Below are 19,397 nucleotides of genomic sequence, written 5' to 3'. Positions count from 1 at the left end.
GCCTAGTTATAGTGAAGTACATGTCACCTTGGCATTGTTTTAAATTATTACTGACATTTTTAGTGTTTGTATGTACAATTGAATCTTCTGTGTTTGTTATGCAACTTAATTTTCATGCATGGCCTTTTTGAGTGAAATCTTTTGCCCTGATGACTCTGTTAAAAATAAGACTTCCCAGACCAGACTGGTAAGATGTCTGGTAAGTAAAAACAGTTGCCACTAAGCCTGATGACCTGAGTCTGATCAATAGGTCCCACATAGTAGACAGAACTGATGGCCACATACTATCCTCGACCTTCATATGCATGTTGTGGCATAGTTGCTCATGCATGCATACACATACACACACACACACACACACACACACACACACACACACACACACGTAATATTTTTAAATCAGACTTCCCTAATGCCTCTGTTCCACCCCCCCTTCACTGTTTTATTCTATCTCCATCCATCTACAAATTTATCCACTACTCCAACCATTAATTTCTCCTGACAAACCCCACTAGACTGTAAATTTTACAGTGGCAGGGATTTTGTTAGTTTTATTCACTTCCATATCCCAAACACCTTCCATTCTGCCCAACTCACAGTAGGTATTTTTAATGTTGTTGTCAAGGCCTCTTCCTTTATTTTCATTACTTTGGTGGTATCAGGGTCTATCACTTAGCTCAAAACAGCCTGGCATTGAGTACTCTTCTGCCTTGGGCTTTGAGTGGTAGAATTACAGGTGTGTTATCTCTGAATTCTTTCCCCATTTTTAAGGTAGAAAACCTGAAACTTAGGGAACTTCTAAAGTGTTCTTTTCAATTAAGATTCACTTTTATTTTATTTTCTGTGCATCTCCTATTTTCACTGTGTGTATATCTGTGTATCATGTACATGACTGGTGTTCAGAGAGGTCAGAAGAGGTTGTTAGATCCCCATAACTGTAAGTTACAAACTGTAGTGGACCATCATGGGTGTCATGTGAATGGAGCCCAGGTTAAGTGCTCTTAACCACTAAGCCATCTCACTAGTCCCAGACTAAGTATTTGTAATTAGTAGGAGAGCCAAGGGATTAATCTCAGTGTCTGTCTCAGCTTTTTAGTAAAAATCAGCATTCCTGATGTGACATTTCCACCTCCCCTTTTAAAATATTTTATTAATATTTTTATTAACTCTTTGGGAATTTCATATTATGCATCCCAACTCCACTTATTTCTCACTTTCTCAGAATCTGCTCTTTACCTTTGTAGTGCCTCCCAAGGTAAACTAAAAAAGAAATAAGATAAAAATAATAATAAATAAATGACATAAATACACAAAACAAATAAAATAAATAATGAAAATAAGAATATTAATTTTAAAACAAAGAAAACCACCCCCTTCAAAAAAAATCCCTTCTTGGTTCCTTCATCTTTGCCACTCTCCATCAACTCTTCATTTGTCCTGGTGGCCTTGGTACAGGCTGTGTATCATGCAGCAAATGTTAATTGTGTAATGTATTGTCGGTCAGGCTTAAGGCCTCTACTGAACCCTCAGTGAAACTCCTCTCAGATATCCTTCAGTTGCCCGAGTCATGGAGATCCTCCAGCTATGTTTCCATAGAACCAGTCCCTTCCCATGCTCCAGCAGATCATACATGGGGTAATGTTGGGGAGTGTCCACTCAAAGCCCTAGATGTGTCTAGGTGGTAAGTGGGTGTTCTGACTGGGCACCAGGACCACCCCCGTCAGGTTAGGTAGGGCTGGTGCTAGCTCTTTCCCACATCTGGTCGAGGGTGGGATCAACTTTCCCAAGTATGTGTATTGGGGGGAAATGGGGAATATGCTCTCCTTTTAGGGGTCGGGCCAGCTTTCCCATGCCAGGGTAATCAAGGTCCCTTATCCCAGGGCCAGTGAGGGGTGTTGCCAGCTCAGCAGAGCCTGGTACTTTAACACATGCTTTAGTACATGGCTTGAAAGGGCCCCTATGGTAACACAGACAACAGACATCAGCATAGACCCCAGTTGCAGGAGGGCCACCAGACATGCCAGGAGAAGCAGCTTGGGACTGGATGTCTCCATGGCCCCGGATAGCAGTGCAGGCCTCTCACATTGACATGGGCCAGTCAGCAACATGGCCCCATGTGTCAACTCAGACAACAGGCAGTCTCACGGCCTTCAGTGGTGACAGGAGCCACAGACCTCAACACAGACCCTGGCTGCAGTAGGGCCACAGACCCTACTGCATGTCCCTTGCCACAACTTGGGCCCAGACAGCAACCTGGTCCCTGGTGGCAGCATAGAACACCCCATTCTGTATGGTTCTAGTGGCAGCATCACCTTCAGGCTCCTGCATAGCCCCAGATGTTGGCCCAGACCTGGGACATCTGAACTGCCTTGGTGGTAACCGGAAATATGGTCTTCAATGCAGACCCAGGTTGCAGTAGACCCACGGACCCAGACTTGGCCCCCAGCAGCAGTTTAGGCCCAAATGACACCCCATGGTGATTGGTGTCAGAGCAGGCCACTCAGGTCAGCATGGCCCAGGCAGCAGCACAGCCCTCAGACCCCAACATGGCCGTAGGTGGCAACCCAGAAGCCGGGCATCCTTGTGGCCTTTGATGACAGTATAGGTCATGGACATCAACACAAACCCCAGCTGCTGTAGGATCATGAAGCTAGATACGTTCTTAGGCAACATACTGGGCCTGGAGGTCACCATGGCCCTGGGTGGCTGCACAAGTCACTCAGATCTGCATCAACCTGGCTGCAAGGTGACCCTCGGACAACAAAACAGCCCCTTGTTGGGGCTCATACTCTGGGCATCCACATGACCTTTGATGTAACAGGCACTGAAGATATGAACCTTTGCTATGGTAGGTCACAGACCCAACATGACCCTAGCCTGTATCCATAGCTTCAGGTGGTAGCTCACACCACATAGATTGGGATGGCCCTTGCTGTGGCATAGCCCTTTGGACACCAATGTGGCTTTATGTGGAGGTGTCCCAGACCTTGGGCCTCCCCAGAGCCTTTGGTGGTAGCAGGTGTCATGGATATCAACACAGACTGTGGCTGTTCCAGGGCCATGACCCCAGACATAGCCTTTGAGAGCAATCCAAGACACAACATCAACATAGCCCCGGGTGGCAAGCAGACCTCCCACAGTAAGCATTCACCTTGTCAGATCTGTCTCTCACCACAGCACAGGAACCATTCATGGTGCTCGCCTGCCTGCCTGGCTCAGCAGGCACTGGGCTGGCCCATAGTTATTTCCCTGCCTAGGACAAATGACCCTAGGTGTGTGTGTGTGTGTGTGTGTGTGTGTGTGTGTGTGTGTGTGTGTGTCTGTCTGTCTGTCTGTCTGTCTGTCTGTCTGTCTGTCTGTTGTCTGTGTCTATCTCTCCCTGCTCAGTCCTAATGGCAGCTCTCAGGCCTGTGGTTTCTTCTCCCTGCCCAGGGCAAACAGCCCTGAGAAGACATGATTGTGTCCATCTCTGCCTGCTTCCCACATCCTTTTTAAAACTGGGAAGTGGACAATAAATTTAAAACCCTTTTAATTTAATCACAAACCATCCATTTTAGTAAAATCATATTTTCTACATGTGAGACTAGTTGGTTTTCATTTTATGATCATGAGAAATGTAAACTTCCCATTTTTGTGGATGAAAACAGTCTCATAAGGATGGATTGGAAAACCTTACGACACTAAATAGGTTACTGAGTTCTGAGGACATGCTTGTATGGTTTTCCTCATTGGTGATGGTCATCATTAAAGAGAGAAATGTTTTTCAACAATTATTTTCACACTTATTCTCACTAATAAATTAATGTAATATGCTCCTCCATATTAAATTCTCACTACTTGTTATATTTTTTCTTTCCTAAAGAAAGTCTACTGTTTCTTCCGAAATCAAAAAACAGATACTTCAAGGGAAATTTTGAGTGTATTTACATCAGGAGGCCATGCTCCCAAGCTGATAATCATGAACAGCACATACCACGGTCATTTCCACTTTAACTTATCTCTGGTAATTATGCTTTGTTTTACACTATGGTATGTTACCGAGAAGAAGGATGCTCTTCATATGGGATGACTTTTTACAAGTGGGGAATTCAGTAATCTCTCTACAATGTTTGAAATCCAATAATACATTTTGTAGAATATTCCTTTACACTGTGTGAAAATATGTAACTGTGACTAGCTTAATAAAAAGTAAACAGCCGAGAGCCAGGTAGGATTTGGGAGGGGGCAGAGAGAATGCTGTGAAGAAGAAAGGTGGAGGAGCAGGGAGACACCAGGGACACAGAGCAAGCACCATAGGCTTCACAAAGTAAAAGTAACCTAGTAACATAAAAGACCATAGATCAAAAAATAGGCATAAATTTAAATTATAAAACCTAGTTGGAAACAACCCTAATCTGTAGGTGGAAATTCATAATTAACAAGTCTCCCTATGGTTAGTTGGGAACTTCTAGGTGGGACAGAAAATTCTGCCTACAAATAATATATAAGTAGTTAATATAGAAGTCATTTAGTTTGAAGTACTCAGAAGACATTAAAAAATAATGATGATGATGGTGGTGAAGGTTATGAAAGTGATGATGATGGTGATGATGATGATGATGATAAGCTACGTTATCCAGGCATAATGGCACTTGCCTATAATTCTAGCACTCAGGAGGTAGATGCATGAGGATTGCTGTACATTCAAGGCCATCCTGGAATACACTGCAAAAACCTTTCTCTGCACCACCTTTAAAAACTTAATCACTTAAAGATGCATCTAAGCAGTTAATTATCTCTATTGCTTCTGTAGATCTGACATCATTTCCTTTAGCTTCAATTTCTTCCAACATTTGTCAGTGGCAGTCAAATGTCAGTGAACTGGAGTTGATCCCCACTATCTGTAAAGCTGTACATTCATTTTAAACAAACATATCAAGATGAATTCACATTCAATTCAACTCACCTACTCAAAGTACATGCTTCATTGGTTTTTAGTGCATTCAGAGTTGTGCAGGCTCACTAGTAAACAATTCCAGAACATTTCCTCATCTTGAAAGAAAACATGAAGTCATTAACAGTCACTCCCCATTCTCCTTCCCGATTCTCCAGCCCTGAGCAAACACTCCTGTGCTCCTGCTCTCTCTCCCTCTCCATAAACTTTCTAATTCTTCAAGCCCATAGAAACAAGATACAATACATAGTATTGGTAGCTGCCTCCTTCAGTTTTCATAATGTGCTCAAGCTCCATACATAGCAAGGGAAATGTCAATGCTTTGTTCTTTTTATGGGCAAGTAATACTCTACTGTAGACATTGCACATTTAGTCTCTCCATCAGAAGATGAATATTGGACTTGTGTCTATCTGATGCTCTAATAAGTGATGCTACTGTGTGTATGGTTCTTTTTGTGGAAATAGGTTTTCATTGATTTGGAGTACATAGCCAGGAATGGAATGGTTTGGGTTACAGGGTGAGGAACTGCTGTTTTTTTTTTTTTTTAAGTGGTAGAACTCTTTTTTTTCCTACCCCTGACTACTCGGTCACATTTTTCTACATCCTGACAAATGGTTATGATAATCTCCTAGTATATAAAAAATGTTACCTCATCATTTTTTGATTTGCATGTCTTAATGCTTCCTATCTCTCCTTGTGCTTATTGGTCACTTGAATATCTTCTTAGGAGAAATGGCTATTCTGATTCCTTTACCACTGTTAATGGGATTTTTATGTTTTCATAGATGATTTATACATTTTGTTTATATATCTAGGTATGGGTTGCTTATAAGATATATAATTTGCAAATATTTATTCTACTGTTTATATTTTCACATCCTCCAATACATGTAAGTTTTTTTTTCCTTTGGGGGATTTTTCAGTTTTGTTACTTGTGCATTTTGTGACATGTGTAGAAAAATCGTTGCCTGATCAAAGATCTTACAGGGTTGCCCCTATCTTTGTTCCAGCTATTTGTACTTTTCACTGTATTTCTGTATTTTGAACAACTTTGTCATCCATTTTTTTTACACTACAGTACATAAGAGTCATTTATAGAATTGCTAGGATTAATTTATGTAGCAGTTAAAAATGAAAACAATTGGAGGGGGTGGTAAAACATTTAAAATACAGACAGTCAGGACAGGAATGATCCCAGCTCAGTTCCTGAGGTGTGGTGAAGGAGTTGAGCCAGGCTCGATATGGACCAGGTTTCTCCTTCAAGCTGAGACAGCCTCAAGAGAGGAAGGCCTCAGCCTCACGTCTGTGAGCAGACAGCATTGGGTGATCACAAAGAAAGAGCTGTATTGACTTGGGGATTGGCTCCTGAAGTGTCCTGGGTCTTCTGTAGGTGGCTTCCATTCTGCAGAAGAGAATAATGGTCCTGGGTGTTGGTCTGAAGACAAAGGGCCAACACTCAACGAAGACCATCTTTGTTACATAATACTGTGTCCCTTTTTCTCAATAGCAAGAAAACAAAACCCCAGGGAAGTCATTAGAAAACCATCCTCTACCCTGCTGTACCTTGGAAGTGTCTGCTAGGGTGGATGGGAAGAGCTGAGCTGACTACACTCTCAGCGGCTCTCTTCTGTGGTAGGAGAGCAGCCAGAAAAGAAGCTGCTGTTGTTGGCCAGAGCTCATTTCTTCTTCCTTGTGGCCTTATTTTCCTGGGATTCTGTTGCTCTGTGTTTTATGTCTGGGGGGTCTAAGGAAACTGCAAGAGCAGTCTTCCTTAACAGAACCTGATCCATATCACATGTCTCTTTTAGGGTCTTGGTATTGGGAGTGGCACAGACAGGGCTAAAGAAGCTCAGTCCTGGGGTCACCTCTGTAGGATCCTCCAATTTGAAGGAGCCTTCAGAATCCTGGTTCCACTCAATAGTACCCAAGCTATCTTGTTCTTTCTGGAGGTTCCGGCACTTAGTGGGGTCACAGCCACAGGCTACAGTGCAGTCCACCCCTTGTTTCCTGCACCCACCATCTGTTCTTACACCATCCCCTGCAGGAGCACCCTTGCATGGTCTTCCTGGGCACTTTAGCCAGTTTCCTTGGTTTCCACTCCTCATCATCTGCATCACCATCTTCAGACTCATTTGCAGAATTCTCTGTGTGATACTACAGATCCTCAGTGTCCATGCTCTGTTCCAGGAACTTGTCTCTAACACGGGATGGTTTGGGCAGAGGTGAGATGCAGTCAAAGGAAGAATCTAGAGATGGAAGGCCATCCTTGTGAAGATGAAGTTTCTGGCCTTTGGTCCCTTGAAGGAGGGTCATCAGAAGTATACCTTTCATATTTGTTCTTTGAAATCTAATCCCATTTTTGTATAATTTTCTTTAATTTTACTATGTTGCTAGACATACTGTGAACTGTGACAGATTTTTATTAGTCACTTAAAATTTGAAAGATAGTGTTGCCAGATATACCATTTCTCAATGGTGTAATTTTCTTTCAGAATTTGGAGCATGTTATTCTAAAGTCGCTTAGCGCTATCGTTTCTTGATAAGACGTTGGCTTGAAATTACAACTATTCTCTCTGTATGTAATATGTCATTCTTCTCTGCACATGTTTAAATTTTTCTCTTTGTACTTTCCTGATTGGGTAGCTGAGCTGCATATTTTGTGCCTAGCGAATTTTGACAGTCTACATTAATTACTTCTGCATTATTTTTGCCCTTTTGTTTCTTTGTTTTCTTCTTAGGACTCTTAATAAAAAATCTTAAATGGCAGGATATTGTCAGGCTAGTTTCTTTTTTCAGAGTTTTTTTTCAGAAGTACTCTTATTTACATATCAATCTCCCTGTTCCCTCTGCCTCCCATCCTCCCATGCCCCTACCAACCCCCTCTACCTACCCTCACCTTCTCTCCAAGGACTGTGAGGCCTTCCATGGGGGGTATCAAAGTCTATCACATCCTTTGGGGGAGGGCCTAGTCCCTCTTTCTTGTATCTGGCCTGCAATAGTATCCCTCCGTAGGGAATGGGCTCCCAAAGTCCATTTGTGTTCTAGGGATAAACACCGAAAACACTGGGATCACTGTTAGAGGTCCCATCCTGGCCTCCTAGCTGGCACCATATTCAGCAGTCTTGGTTTGGTCCAATGCTGGTTCCCCAGCTTTTCAACTAGGGTGCTTTCGCTAGGTCAGGTCAACTGTTTCTGTGGCTTTCTCCAGCACAGTCTTGGCTCCTTTGCTCATTCCTCCTCCCTCTCTGCAACTGGATTACAGGAGTATGGCTCAGTGTTTAGCTGTGGGTGCCTGTTGCGTCAATCGGCTACTGGATGAAGGCTCTAGGAATGGCAACCAAGGTAGTTATCAATCTCATTATAGGGGAAGGGCATCAAAGGCAGCCTCTCCACCACTGCCTAAATTCTTAGTTGGGATCATCTCTGTGGATCCCCTAACATTTCCCCTGTGCCAGACCTCTCTCCAACCTATACTGGCTCACTCTATCAAGGCATCTCCTTCCTTGCCCTCCTCCCTCTATTCCTCCCCTGTCTCAGTCCTCCTGTTCTCTTCTCTTCTCCCCCCTTCTCTTCTCACCCTCTCCCCTTCACACCTTCCTATTCTCCCTCCCCGGTGCTCCCAATTTGCTCAGGGATTCTTGTCTTCCTCCTCTTCTTCAGGGGACCATGCCTTCTTCTCTTGGGGTCCTCTTTGTTTCCTAGTTTTTTTGGTAGTGTGGATTAAAAATTAAAAAGTAAAAATCTTGGAAGGCAAAATACTGTCAGTCAAGTTTCTAAAACTATTAAGATTTTTAGTGACTTTCATTTTTTCCCTAAATTTAAATGATAGGAGAGAATATAAAAATCCCGTGTTTAAGTGGGGCATTGGATGGTATTTCAATATATAATATCTGCATTAGGTTAAATATATTCTCTCCTCAAATATGTATCATTTTGTTCTTGTTTTTTTTTTTAGGTTGTTTCTTTTATTTGAGATAGCATTTCATGTCTTATGGTAAGGCTATGAAAGTCCTGTTTTCTAACATTCTGAAATAATAGCACATTATCATCATCTCCATGCATGCTACTGCTTCCTTTCCCTTTATTACTGGATCAATTGTTTATCTCTGAGTCCACTTTTTCCTTGTCTATCTTATTCATTCTCCTACTGAGTTCATTTAGTATGTGCTTTACCTCGTTCATTCTACTTAAGCTTTATTGTTTGCATTTGTTTTGTTTATGTGTCTTTTCTACTCTGTTTGGAATTATCTATGCATTCAATTTGTGGGACAGTTTCCTTCAGTCTATGCACAGAATTGTCAAAATAACATTTTAATCCATTGTCTGTTAGCCAAACTGAGTCAACTGACTGTGTGCAGTTGCCCCCATAATATCAGCTACATTTTCCTTTTTTCCCCTTAGTGTCATTGTTTTGGTTGAAAGCTGGACACTGTAGGTGACATGTTGTGGCAACTCTGGATTCTGGTTTCTTCTTCTAAGAAATGCTATTTTTACTGTTTGTCTAAAAAGCAGATAATTTCCTTGGTAAAGAAGAAAGAATCCTGAAAGCTGTCTTACCTATACTTCTGAAGGTTATTATCCTGCTAGATTTTTGGCTCCCACTGCTTTTATTGTTAAAGCTGCTCTGGGAGTGTTCTCTAGACTGGTGTAGCAGGGGAATTTAGACATGTTTTCAATGTAAACTTTAGAGCTCCCATTCTTACTGCTCTCTTGTTCTGGGGTTCCCCTCTTACATTCCCAAACACTCTGCCAGCCTGATGCCTTGACTCCAACTTTGTGCTTCCTGGGCTGTACCAACATGCGGATATATATATATATATATATATATATATATAGATATACTATAGAGAGAGAGAGAGAGAGAGAGAGAGAGAGAGAGAGAGAGATGATAGATAAGTAGATAGATGATAGATAGATAGGTAGATAGATGATAGATAGCGAGATGATGATAGATAGATAGATAGATAGATAGATAGATAGATAGATAGTAGATATCTTACTAGTATTGCCGTCAACCCTCTAATACAATAACGCATACTATCCTTGAATGTGTGTGTGTGTGTGTGTGTGTGTGTGTGTGTGTGTGTGTGTGTGTGTGTGTGTGATTTCACTCCTACATGAGTGTAATGTGGGAAAAATCCCTAACAGTGAAATTTGCTATTGAATACCCTTTATCTGTAAGTGTACATATGTGTGTATATTTGGACATTTTTGACTAATTTTACTTATAAAATATTGGGTAGAATATGCCAAAGTAAGTGTTGCTTTAATGCTGTAAAATAATGTGTGCTAATTTTTTTCTTCAAGATCAACAATCGAACTTCCTGGCTGATGGATATTCCCAGAGAAAGGATCACAGTAAACACAGGTAAGGGGGATCTGAAGTCATTCCTGGACTCAATGGTCTGCATTGCCAACATTTTCAAGCAAAAGCATTGACTTCATGTAATAAAGTATGTCTTACCTCATGGGTTGTATGACAGACGTTTCCTGGGGAGACGAAACATGTGTCTGCTCACTCCAGAAAGGGAGACAGCAGCAGGCCAAAGTAATATTTACCAGTGTTTATTTTGGGGAACCAATGAGTCTTTTCACGGTCTCACTAAGCATGCTTTGAGGGGTCACTCATGAGGAGCACAAATAAGCACTCAAGTGTAACTGCATCACAGATTTCCAGACACCATGTAAAGCTCCACTCTGTAGTGTGCACATTTAGTCCAGTGTTCCTATGGAGAGATGGAGGCAGAGACATGAGAATCCTTAGAGACATTTCTGCCCTGCAAAATATTGAAAAAGAGACCCTGATTCAAACAATGTGGGAATCACAGATTGATACCCAAGGTTGCCCTCATACAGCCATATTATATGGCACCTGTATGCCTAAACTAATGGAGTTTTTGTTAATGTTTTGCGATTTATTTTTTGCAAAATTCATTATAAATATAGACTCTTTAAATTGTACTTTCAATAGTTAAAAGTGAAATAATGTCACTATAGGTACAATTTTGATTGGGTATCCATAGCTTAGGCCATTCTGACAGTGGTAAGATGATATCTCAAAGTAGATTTAATTTGCATTTCCCTGATACCTAGGTACTTTGAACATTTTAAAGTATTTCTCAGCTATTTGTGTTTAATTTTTTGAGATTTTGAATTAATATTCTAGACCATTTACACATAACATACTTATTTATTTGGTTTATTGAAATCTACCATCTTGCAAATGGAACAAAGTTGTACTAGTTGGTTACCTCCAAGGTTTCCTATTTCCTCTTTTTCTCTCTTAATTTTATGTTAATTACTTTTTTGATTCCATTTACCTCTACTATTGGTACATTATTTATCCCTTGATTTTTTCATTGCTTAACTATTCATTTTAACTAATTTCCATCTACTCTTATACAATATGCCCCCGTGATTTCATCCTTAGTAGAACATTAGCCCTTAATATTTTATTTTATTGAAACTGGGTCTAACTATGTAGCTCTCAGTGGCCTGGAATTTGGCTTCAAAATCACAGAGATCTTCCTGCCTCTGCCTCCAGAGTGCTGGGTTTAAGGTGTCTGACAAACACAGCTGTCAGTGTTTTCCCTTTAAAACACTCCTACTGTATAATTGTACAATAATTTTTCAGTTCAAATTTAGATCATTTCGTCACCAAGGGCAGAAACACTATGGCCATTTATATTCATTGCCAAGTCTCTCCTCACTACCTATCATCTCTCCCATGTACTCCAACAATCTCCCTTTATTTCTGTCTCTGTCTTCCTATTCTGGCACTTTCCATCCTCCCATCTAAGTATAACTATGTCTCCATGACTAATATCCTCCCATCTCTCCCTAGCACCTAACACCCAAACTCTGGGAACCCCCATTCAGTTCCGTCCTATAAAAGCAGCTTCCTGACATTCTACGTGTGAATGAGGCAATGCTGCTATTTGTCATTCTGTGCCTGGGTTATTTCACCTGATATAATGTTCTCCAGATTCATCCCTGTCGTCTCAAATAACAAGATTTCACAGTATTCATATGCGTGTTTACGTATAGTACATTTCCAGCCTTCATCCCAATGAGAATGGACATTTTGAGTGAGTGCCTGTTCTGATTAGTGTGAATAGAACTACAAAAGTAAGATGGAGGCTGACAGGTATCTCCTTGACACACTGATTCAACTTCCTTTAACTACATACCCAGTGGTAGGATTGCTGGATTATTTTTAACATTTTGAGACATCTCCATTCTGTATTTCCTGATGGCTGCATTGGTTTACATCCCCCTAACAGTGCTGAAGGGTTACTGTTTTATAACATCCTTACCAGCACTTATAATCTTTTGTCTTTTTCATTATGGCCATTCTATCAGGCATTGTAGATATTGTGCCATGGTTTTGAGTCACATTCCCAAGGTGGTTGGTGATGTTTTATATACCAGCTGGCCATTTTCATGTCTTCTTTTGAGAACTGCCCATTTTAAACTCTGTTGTTTGCTTTCTTGTTATTGAACTATGCTTGAATCTCTGAAGTGTATCTCATTAGAATAATCTTTTTACTGTGTGAGTGACTTATGTTTTCTAGTATTTTTGAAGATTTATTTATTCTTATTTTATGTGTGAGTGTTTTGTCTACGCATATGTATGTGTGTACCATGTGTGTAAGAGGTTACAGAGGCCAGAAGATGGTGTTTGAAGTCCTGGAACTGGAGTTACAAGTGGTTGTGGTGGCCAAGTGGTTGCTTGGAACTGAACCTGGATCCATTAGAAGAGTGTTCTTAACCACTGAGGTCCCAGTGTTGTAGTATTTGTTTGGGATATTTTACCTAAAGTTTCATCAGAGATGTTGGCTTGGAGTTTTCTCTATATGGTCTGCCCATATCTGGTTTGGTATCAGGGTAATACTGACCTTGTAGAATGTATTTAGAAGTAGTCTTTCTGTTTCATTTATGGACACAAGTTTGATAAAAAATGCTGTTAAATTTTCCTCACATATTTGGTCAAAGTCAGCATTGCCACCCTCAGGTCCTGTACTTCTCTTTGACAGATACTTTAAAGAGATATTACAGTGTTTCACAAAAGAGTTATGGTTTTCATTCCCTCAGTGTAGCTGTGGGACACAAGTTAGGATATGAGCATCAAGATACATTGCCGTGGTAGTAAAATCATTTCATAATTCTTTTCCAATATTTCATCAGAAAATAAGTTTGCAGAAACTGTGTGAAATTTGACACATAGATGTAGTCAAAATGATTGTAAAAAGAAAAGGTACACTGCTTGGTAGTACTCGCATAGCTTCCATTATCATCACCATGACATGTAAAAAGTCGTTTGTCTTTTATTTTTTAGATATCGAGTCTGTAGAAGAATGGATAATAAAGGTCACAATGCATGAAGGGTTAAACATTTATGATACTGAGGGAACCCTATTGGATCTTGTCCGAGGTAAATATCAGCATATAAACTAGAACAAAATTCACATAGGCTTTGAACAAACTTTGATGAATACTATACAGTGCCAAATCCCAGATGGCCAGGACCACAGCCTGATGGAGCAAACAAGGAACGAGTGTGTGTGTGTGTGTGTGTGTGTGTGTGTGTGTGTGTGTGTGTGTGTGTGTGTGTGTGTGTTTGTGTGTGTAGTGTGTGTGTGTGTGTGTGTGTGTGTGTGTGTGTGTGTGTGTGTAAGTATGCAGAAATAGGATTGGCCTGCTTGAGAATCTGAGAGGACCTCTTCTTGCTGAAGCACAGAAAATGATGGCAAGGTTGGTGTCCCCTGAGTTTGGAAGGGCTGGCAGAGCTTGTGGGAAAGGTGAAGGATTTTAACTAGCTATAACAATACAGAATCAGCTGAGTGCATTGAGTAGGAAGGTGATAAACTCTGATTTAAGCTTTAGAAAAGGTCCCACTGTTAGATGCTTGGAGAAGAATGGCAGAATGGAATAAAGGCCATGGCTAGCAGCTGTTGCATCACCACATCCAAGAGCTGCCTGTAAGCCTCAGGCTGTGGTGCATGCCATGCAGAAATTGAGCAGGAACAGCCCAAAGTGCTTTGTAAGTAGAGCAGGTGGGATTCCTGATGGCCAGGGGTGAGGGAAGTGGGAGTGCCAAGGATGAATCCTCCACTTCTTCTGGAGCAATCAAGTAGAGCAGGTAGAGCAGTTAGAGATAGGAGTGGTGTGTGATACATTATATATGGTTTGATAAAGCTTGCCTGAGGTTACAGAAAGGAAGTTTACCACAAGCCAGAGAGTCAGCAATGGTGATTCACACCTTTAATCCCAGCAGCCATACTACTAGCCATAGAGCCAGGCACTGCTGGCACACACCTTTAGTCCCAGGACTCAAGAGACAAGCAGAGGTATGTCTGTTAGTTCAAGGCCACACTGAGCTACAATGAAATTGATGCAGTCCTAAAGAGAAACAGCTCCCACAAAGGTGATCTTAGCACCTGGGATCACATGCCTTTAATCCCAGCACTAAGTAGGTATAAAAGGAAAAGGAGAAGGGCCTCATGAGAATATTTATTCTTCAGTCATGTTGAGGGGAGGCAATAGTCTAGGATTGCATTCTCAGGATTTATGGAGCTAGCTGGATCACTCTTTCTACCTTAGGTAGAGGTAAGAGCTACTGGCTTGGCTGCTTTGATTGTCTGACCATCAGGTTGAACCAAATATCTGTCTCTGGGTTTTGGTTATTTGTGTTACAGAGGGGCAACACAAGGAAATAAGAGTCAAAGCAAAAGTGAGGGTGTGGTGTTAGTCTTTATTCTCTACTAAACTCAAAAGAGGTGCTTAAAAATCCTATCTGTGCTGCTTCATATCTAATACAGACTGAAAGGGACTCCAAGCCATGCATCTCAATTCTGTACTGTCCACATAAATTGTTTTTAGTCACAGGTCAACAGTGACTTTCCCATTGGTCACTTTTCTCTCTTCATTGGCAGCAGTCAAACCTTAATCTCCCTCTACTTTTTTGTTTGTTTGTTTGTTCCAGAAACAGAATTGCTCTTTAATCAGAACAATTGGAGGGTCTCAGTCTCTCTGCAGGAGTGGAGACTGTACACCTGGCAGGCGAGGGGTTAGGGACTTTATAGAACAAAAAGAGGAACTTTGGGAAAGTAAGTTTCCATAGGAAGTCAGTTTCCCTGAGGTTAAAAGGTGGTAATTTCCAGCAAAGGTCAGGTGTTGATCTTATCAGCTTACCAAAGGTGTTCGTCAGTCAAATCAACTTTCCTGAACAATTTTTCAGGTCATCTGAGGTTTTTAGGTCACCAACACTCTTTAGTTCTTATGACTTAAATAGAGTGTCTGACCCCAAGCAGCACTGTCAATCCAGGACAAATCAAACTTCCTTGTTCTCTAAGGTCAGATGCCAATGGCCTGCAACCACGTGACAGCCCATGATGTTGGTTCCTTACTCAAAGCTGTGTGAAGTCCTGTGGAACTTCCTGCTGAATTGCTGTAGTTGAGATTGTTTCTTTCCCCTTCTAGGACGGCATAAGAACCAAAGAGACAGAAATTGAACTGCCTCTCTTACTTTACACAAAGCAGAGGAAGACAGGAGTTCTCAGTGTATTGGGGGCTAGACACAGTGATTTTTCTGAAAATTTGAGGAGATTGAACTGCATTGTGGAATACAGACAGCTAAGAAATGATTATCACATGTCTCTGTTGTTAGAGGTTCTATGACTATTTTTTAAATCACACAGGAGTATTCTTGCAACTTCCCTGGACTAACTTGTTCTTCTCTGTTACTTTTTTTCTAATTTTTCCAAAATAGGGAAAATGTTTTTCTTTTCAAATTTTTAAATAAGAACATTTTGAGAAGTTTTTTCCAATGTTCCTTTTCCTCAGGGGAAGAGAGAACTCCCATTTTTATAATCTTTATTTGAATTAGAAACAAGAATGATTTACACAACAATCCCAGTTCCCTTCTCCCTCCCTTCTTCCCCTACCACCCCCCAACTAAAACCCTACCTATCACATATCCTTTCTTCTATTCTTCCCCTGACTCAACCTTTCTGCTCCCTCATGACCTCTGCATCCTTCCTCTTCTCCCCTTCTCACTCTCGTAGCTTCCTTCCCCCTCTTCCCACGCTCTCAGTTTGCTCAGGGGATCATGACCTTTTCCCCTTCTCCAGGGGACAATGTTTGTCTCTTTTAGGGTCCTCCTTGTTTACTAGTTTCTCTGGCAGTGTGGATTGTAGGATGGTAATCCCTTACTCTATGTCTAAAATCCACATATGAGTGAGTACACACCATGTTTGTCTTTTTGTGATTGGGGAGAACTCCCATTTTACATATGAAAATTTGACTTTGCTTTAACATGCTTCAAATCCATGTAGATATTCTAAGTTCTAAAACTGTAACCCTTGTCTGACTAAGTCTTTCTCAGAGGGTCATTGCCTCCTCCAGGCTGGTAAGAGTGTCTTCTCCCTCTTCAGTTACAGTGATCCTGGGGCTGCACTGATCCCCAGCAGAGTCCCACTTATTCTAGTATTTCATGGAATGCTTCTCAGAGAGGGAAGAAAGATATGGAGGAAAGCGGGGGACTTCTGAGTTAGAGTTTAATCAAAACAAAAGCAGGGGAATTTTAAAAACTACCTGATTTTCCATAGGAAAGTGATATGCAGTTTTTGATAAGCTGAAGATGAACTGTTTTTCTGTTAATACACTCTCAACTTCTACCTCTTTCCTAGATATCTCAGTCTCTTGTTCACTGATGATAGTCTCTTTTATCTACTTGTGCAGTTTATTCCCGTTTCATTTACCTACTGCTGCTTTGATGGGATTGCAAAAAGGAGCAAAAGGAAACGTGTGCTTTTGACACAGAAGCAGATCCCTAAATTAAAAATATCGCACTTCTGTGTCCCAGCTCTATAATTCTAAGCATAGACAATGTGACCATGTATTTTCCATATATGGCTAAAGTAATATCTCTCATCCTAAAAGTATGACCTTTCGAGAATATTATCAAGAAAATTTCATTCTTTCTCCTTTGCACAATGAAACAGTCTATTTTTAACTGATGAAGCATGAGATCATATTATACCTGGGTATAAAGTTTTTATGTTTATGGATGTTTCCTCAGTATACAAGTCTGTGCATCAGAAGTGTGCCTGATGCCCTGGGAGGTCAGAAGACCATGGATCTGCTGGAACTGGGGCTTCAGACGACACTGAGATGCTCTGTGGGTTCTGGGAATCAAACCCAGGTCCCCTGAAAGAGCAGCCAGTGTTCTTAACCATGAACTATCTCTCCAGCCTCCACTATATCCCCTACCTGCCATGAACATCAAATATTTCCTTTCCATAGTTTTTCTAAGACCTTTAAAGAAAAATAGTGGTGTTCCAGTTTCAAGAGTACTGCCATGATGCTAATGCTTAAATTTGTCTGCCCCAGAGCCTATTCTTCAGTGGAATCTTGGAGCAATAATGAATAAAGCACAGGTCAAAAAATTGCATCCACATGTGACAGATATCAAAGTGGCAAAGTGCCCCTGTGCCAATGATGTGGCATTACTAGGCTTAATTTTGAACGAAACATTTAATGGTAAGTTACAGTCTGAATGTTAGAAGTAACTATTGTTTTATAGTGGATAAGGGTGGTTTTAATTGGTAATACACACTAAATGCATACAGACAATAAAATTTAATGGCTGTTACTTTGCCTCTTCTTCTTGCTAGTTTGACTTGCTAGGAGAGCTACTCCTTTGTTGTGGCCTTATGTCATACAAAAGGTGACTTAAAACTTGGCATGATGGTGTTTGCCTATAATCCTAATTACTTGGCAGTCTGAGACAAAGCAATTGAATTTAAAGTTAACCTTAGCCACTTGTTAAACCCTGTTTCAAACCCAATTAACAATGTCAATCATGTAGTAGGTAGCTGTCTAGATTCACCCGTACTGTCTTTGAATTTTTTCTTCTTCCCAGAGATTGTTTATTGCTTCCTTTATATCTTCTTTTTCTGCTATGTGCAAATCAGTATTGTTTTGCCTGACACACTATCTTTTTATATTTATTACATATGTATCTTTCAAATATTTTAAATATCTAGTGGCATACAGGGAAAATGGTTGATTTAGACACTCATTTGTCACACTTGTGGCATTAAATTTATAGCTTTCCCACACTGAGCAATTTTTCTGTTTATTAAAGATACCATGTGGGTATCCTGTGATTTAATTCACCTCTGGCAATAGGTACATAGAGTCAGCATCAACTCTCACAGGTGGAAAAGACTATCTCCCATTTCAGATTCCAGTCACATGCGGCAGGTTGTGACCTATGTTTCTAACCCGGCTGCTATAAATTGAAGGATCCTATAAGCCCCTTCTTAAATACAAGACTTTGCTAGACTGTTCACAGAGCTCAGGGAAACTCCTGCATATTTACAGGATAATGTCAAGGATGCTAGAAAGGATGCAGGTGAAGAGCCAAACAAAGAGGTACTGAGAGTAAGATCTAGACAGGTCCCAGTCACAGGAAGTCCCGTTCCATGGCATTGCATTACACCATCTGTCAGGATACGGTGTGCATGTCAATCTGGAAGCCCTCCTAAAGCCTGGAATGAAATCTATCCATGGAGGCTTCAAGTCAATCATTAATCGAACCTCCAGCCTCTCTCCCCTTCCTGAGGATTATGTATGAAGCTGCAAGTTTCAACTCCAAGTATGGTTGGGTCTAAGCTGTGTCAAAGTGAAGCTGAATATCTGCTTCCCAGCTTCCAGATTTCACATGGAATAGTCTTTATCTGATTTACATTTCTTGCCCCTCCAGCTTTTCAAATCCTTTCATTAGAAACTGTATTCTGGGGTTGAGGGCAGCTTAGGCCTACTGGCTGGCTCCTGGCATGGAGCCCCTGCAGCTGTGACCTGTGCTGCTTGCCCTGCAGATGCAGTAGTGATGCCCACAGGCTTAAAGCCCATATTTCCTACCCAGTGGTTGGCCCCAAGACAGGAAGATGTCCTGGAGCTCCCTCAGAAATATGCCATAACTGAATAGGACAGTCAGCCCCCAGTATGGAGCCGCTGCAGCTGTTGCATGAGGTGCTCACTTTGCTGGGATATGCAGCAGGGCTGCTTGCAGGCTACAAGCACAAAGGTGAGCTTCATGGTGGCAGACATAGAGGGCAGGGAGGTGTGTGGCAGTCAGGAGCTTATATAGAATCTGTCCCAGGATGCCCTGCCTAGCTGCCATATCATCCTGATATTTGCCAACAGCAGAATACCTGAAATGAGTATTTTGGCAATGGTCCAGGATTGAACCAGACCAGTATTTGCATGCAAAGCTGTCTGGGTTATACCTACATACATACATACATGCATGCATACATACATACATACATACATACATGCACTCATACCTACAATTTCAAAGCCACTACAAAGAAGGAATACTTCCTGGAGAGGTGGGAAAGAAGGAGGGATGGAGTGGAGATTCAGAGGTAGGAAGATGTGGACCTAGAGACT

The 19,397-nt window shown here is 41.2% G+C and overlaps 1 protein-coding gene across 1 annotated transcript in view; it reads left to right on the top strand.

Moving 5' to 3' along the window:
* The window catches only part of Catsperb (cation channel sperm associated auxiliary subunit beta), a 126,714-nt gene that overhangs the window by 23,400 nt on the left and 83,917 nt on the right, over positions 1-19,397 (top strand). Inside the window, exons 3-6 of the mRNA XM_027419131.2 lie at positions 3,863-4,003; positions 10,242-10,302; positions 13,273-13,368; positions 17,328-17,477. Coding sequence (XP_027274932.1) covers positions 3,863-4,003; positions 10,242-10,302; positions 13,273-13,368; positions 17,328-17,477 — 448 coding nt within the window. The remainder of the gene's footprint in view (positions 1-3,862; positions 4,004-10,241; positions 10,303-13,272; positions 13,369-17,327; positions 17,478-19,397) is intronic.

The sequence above is a fragment of the Cricetulus griseus genome, chromosome 5 (assembly GCF_003668045.3).
Source record: "Cricetulus griseus strain 17A/GY chromosome 5, alternate assembly CriGri-PICRH-1.0, whole genome shotgun sequence".
Taxonomy (NCBI): domain Eukaryota; kingdom Metazoa; phylum Chordata; class Mammalia; order Rodentia; family Cricetidae; genus Cricetulus; species Cricetulus griseus.
Note: the sequence above shows the minus strand (reverse complement) of the source record. Positions and strands in the feature narration are given on the sequence as shown.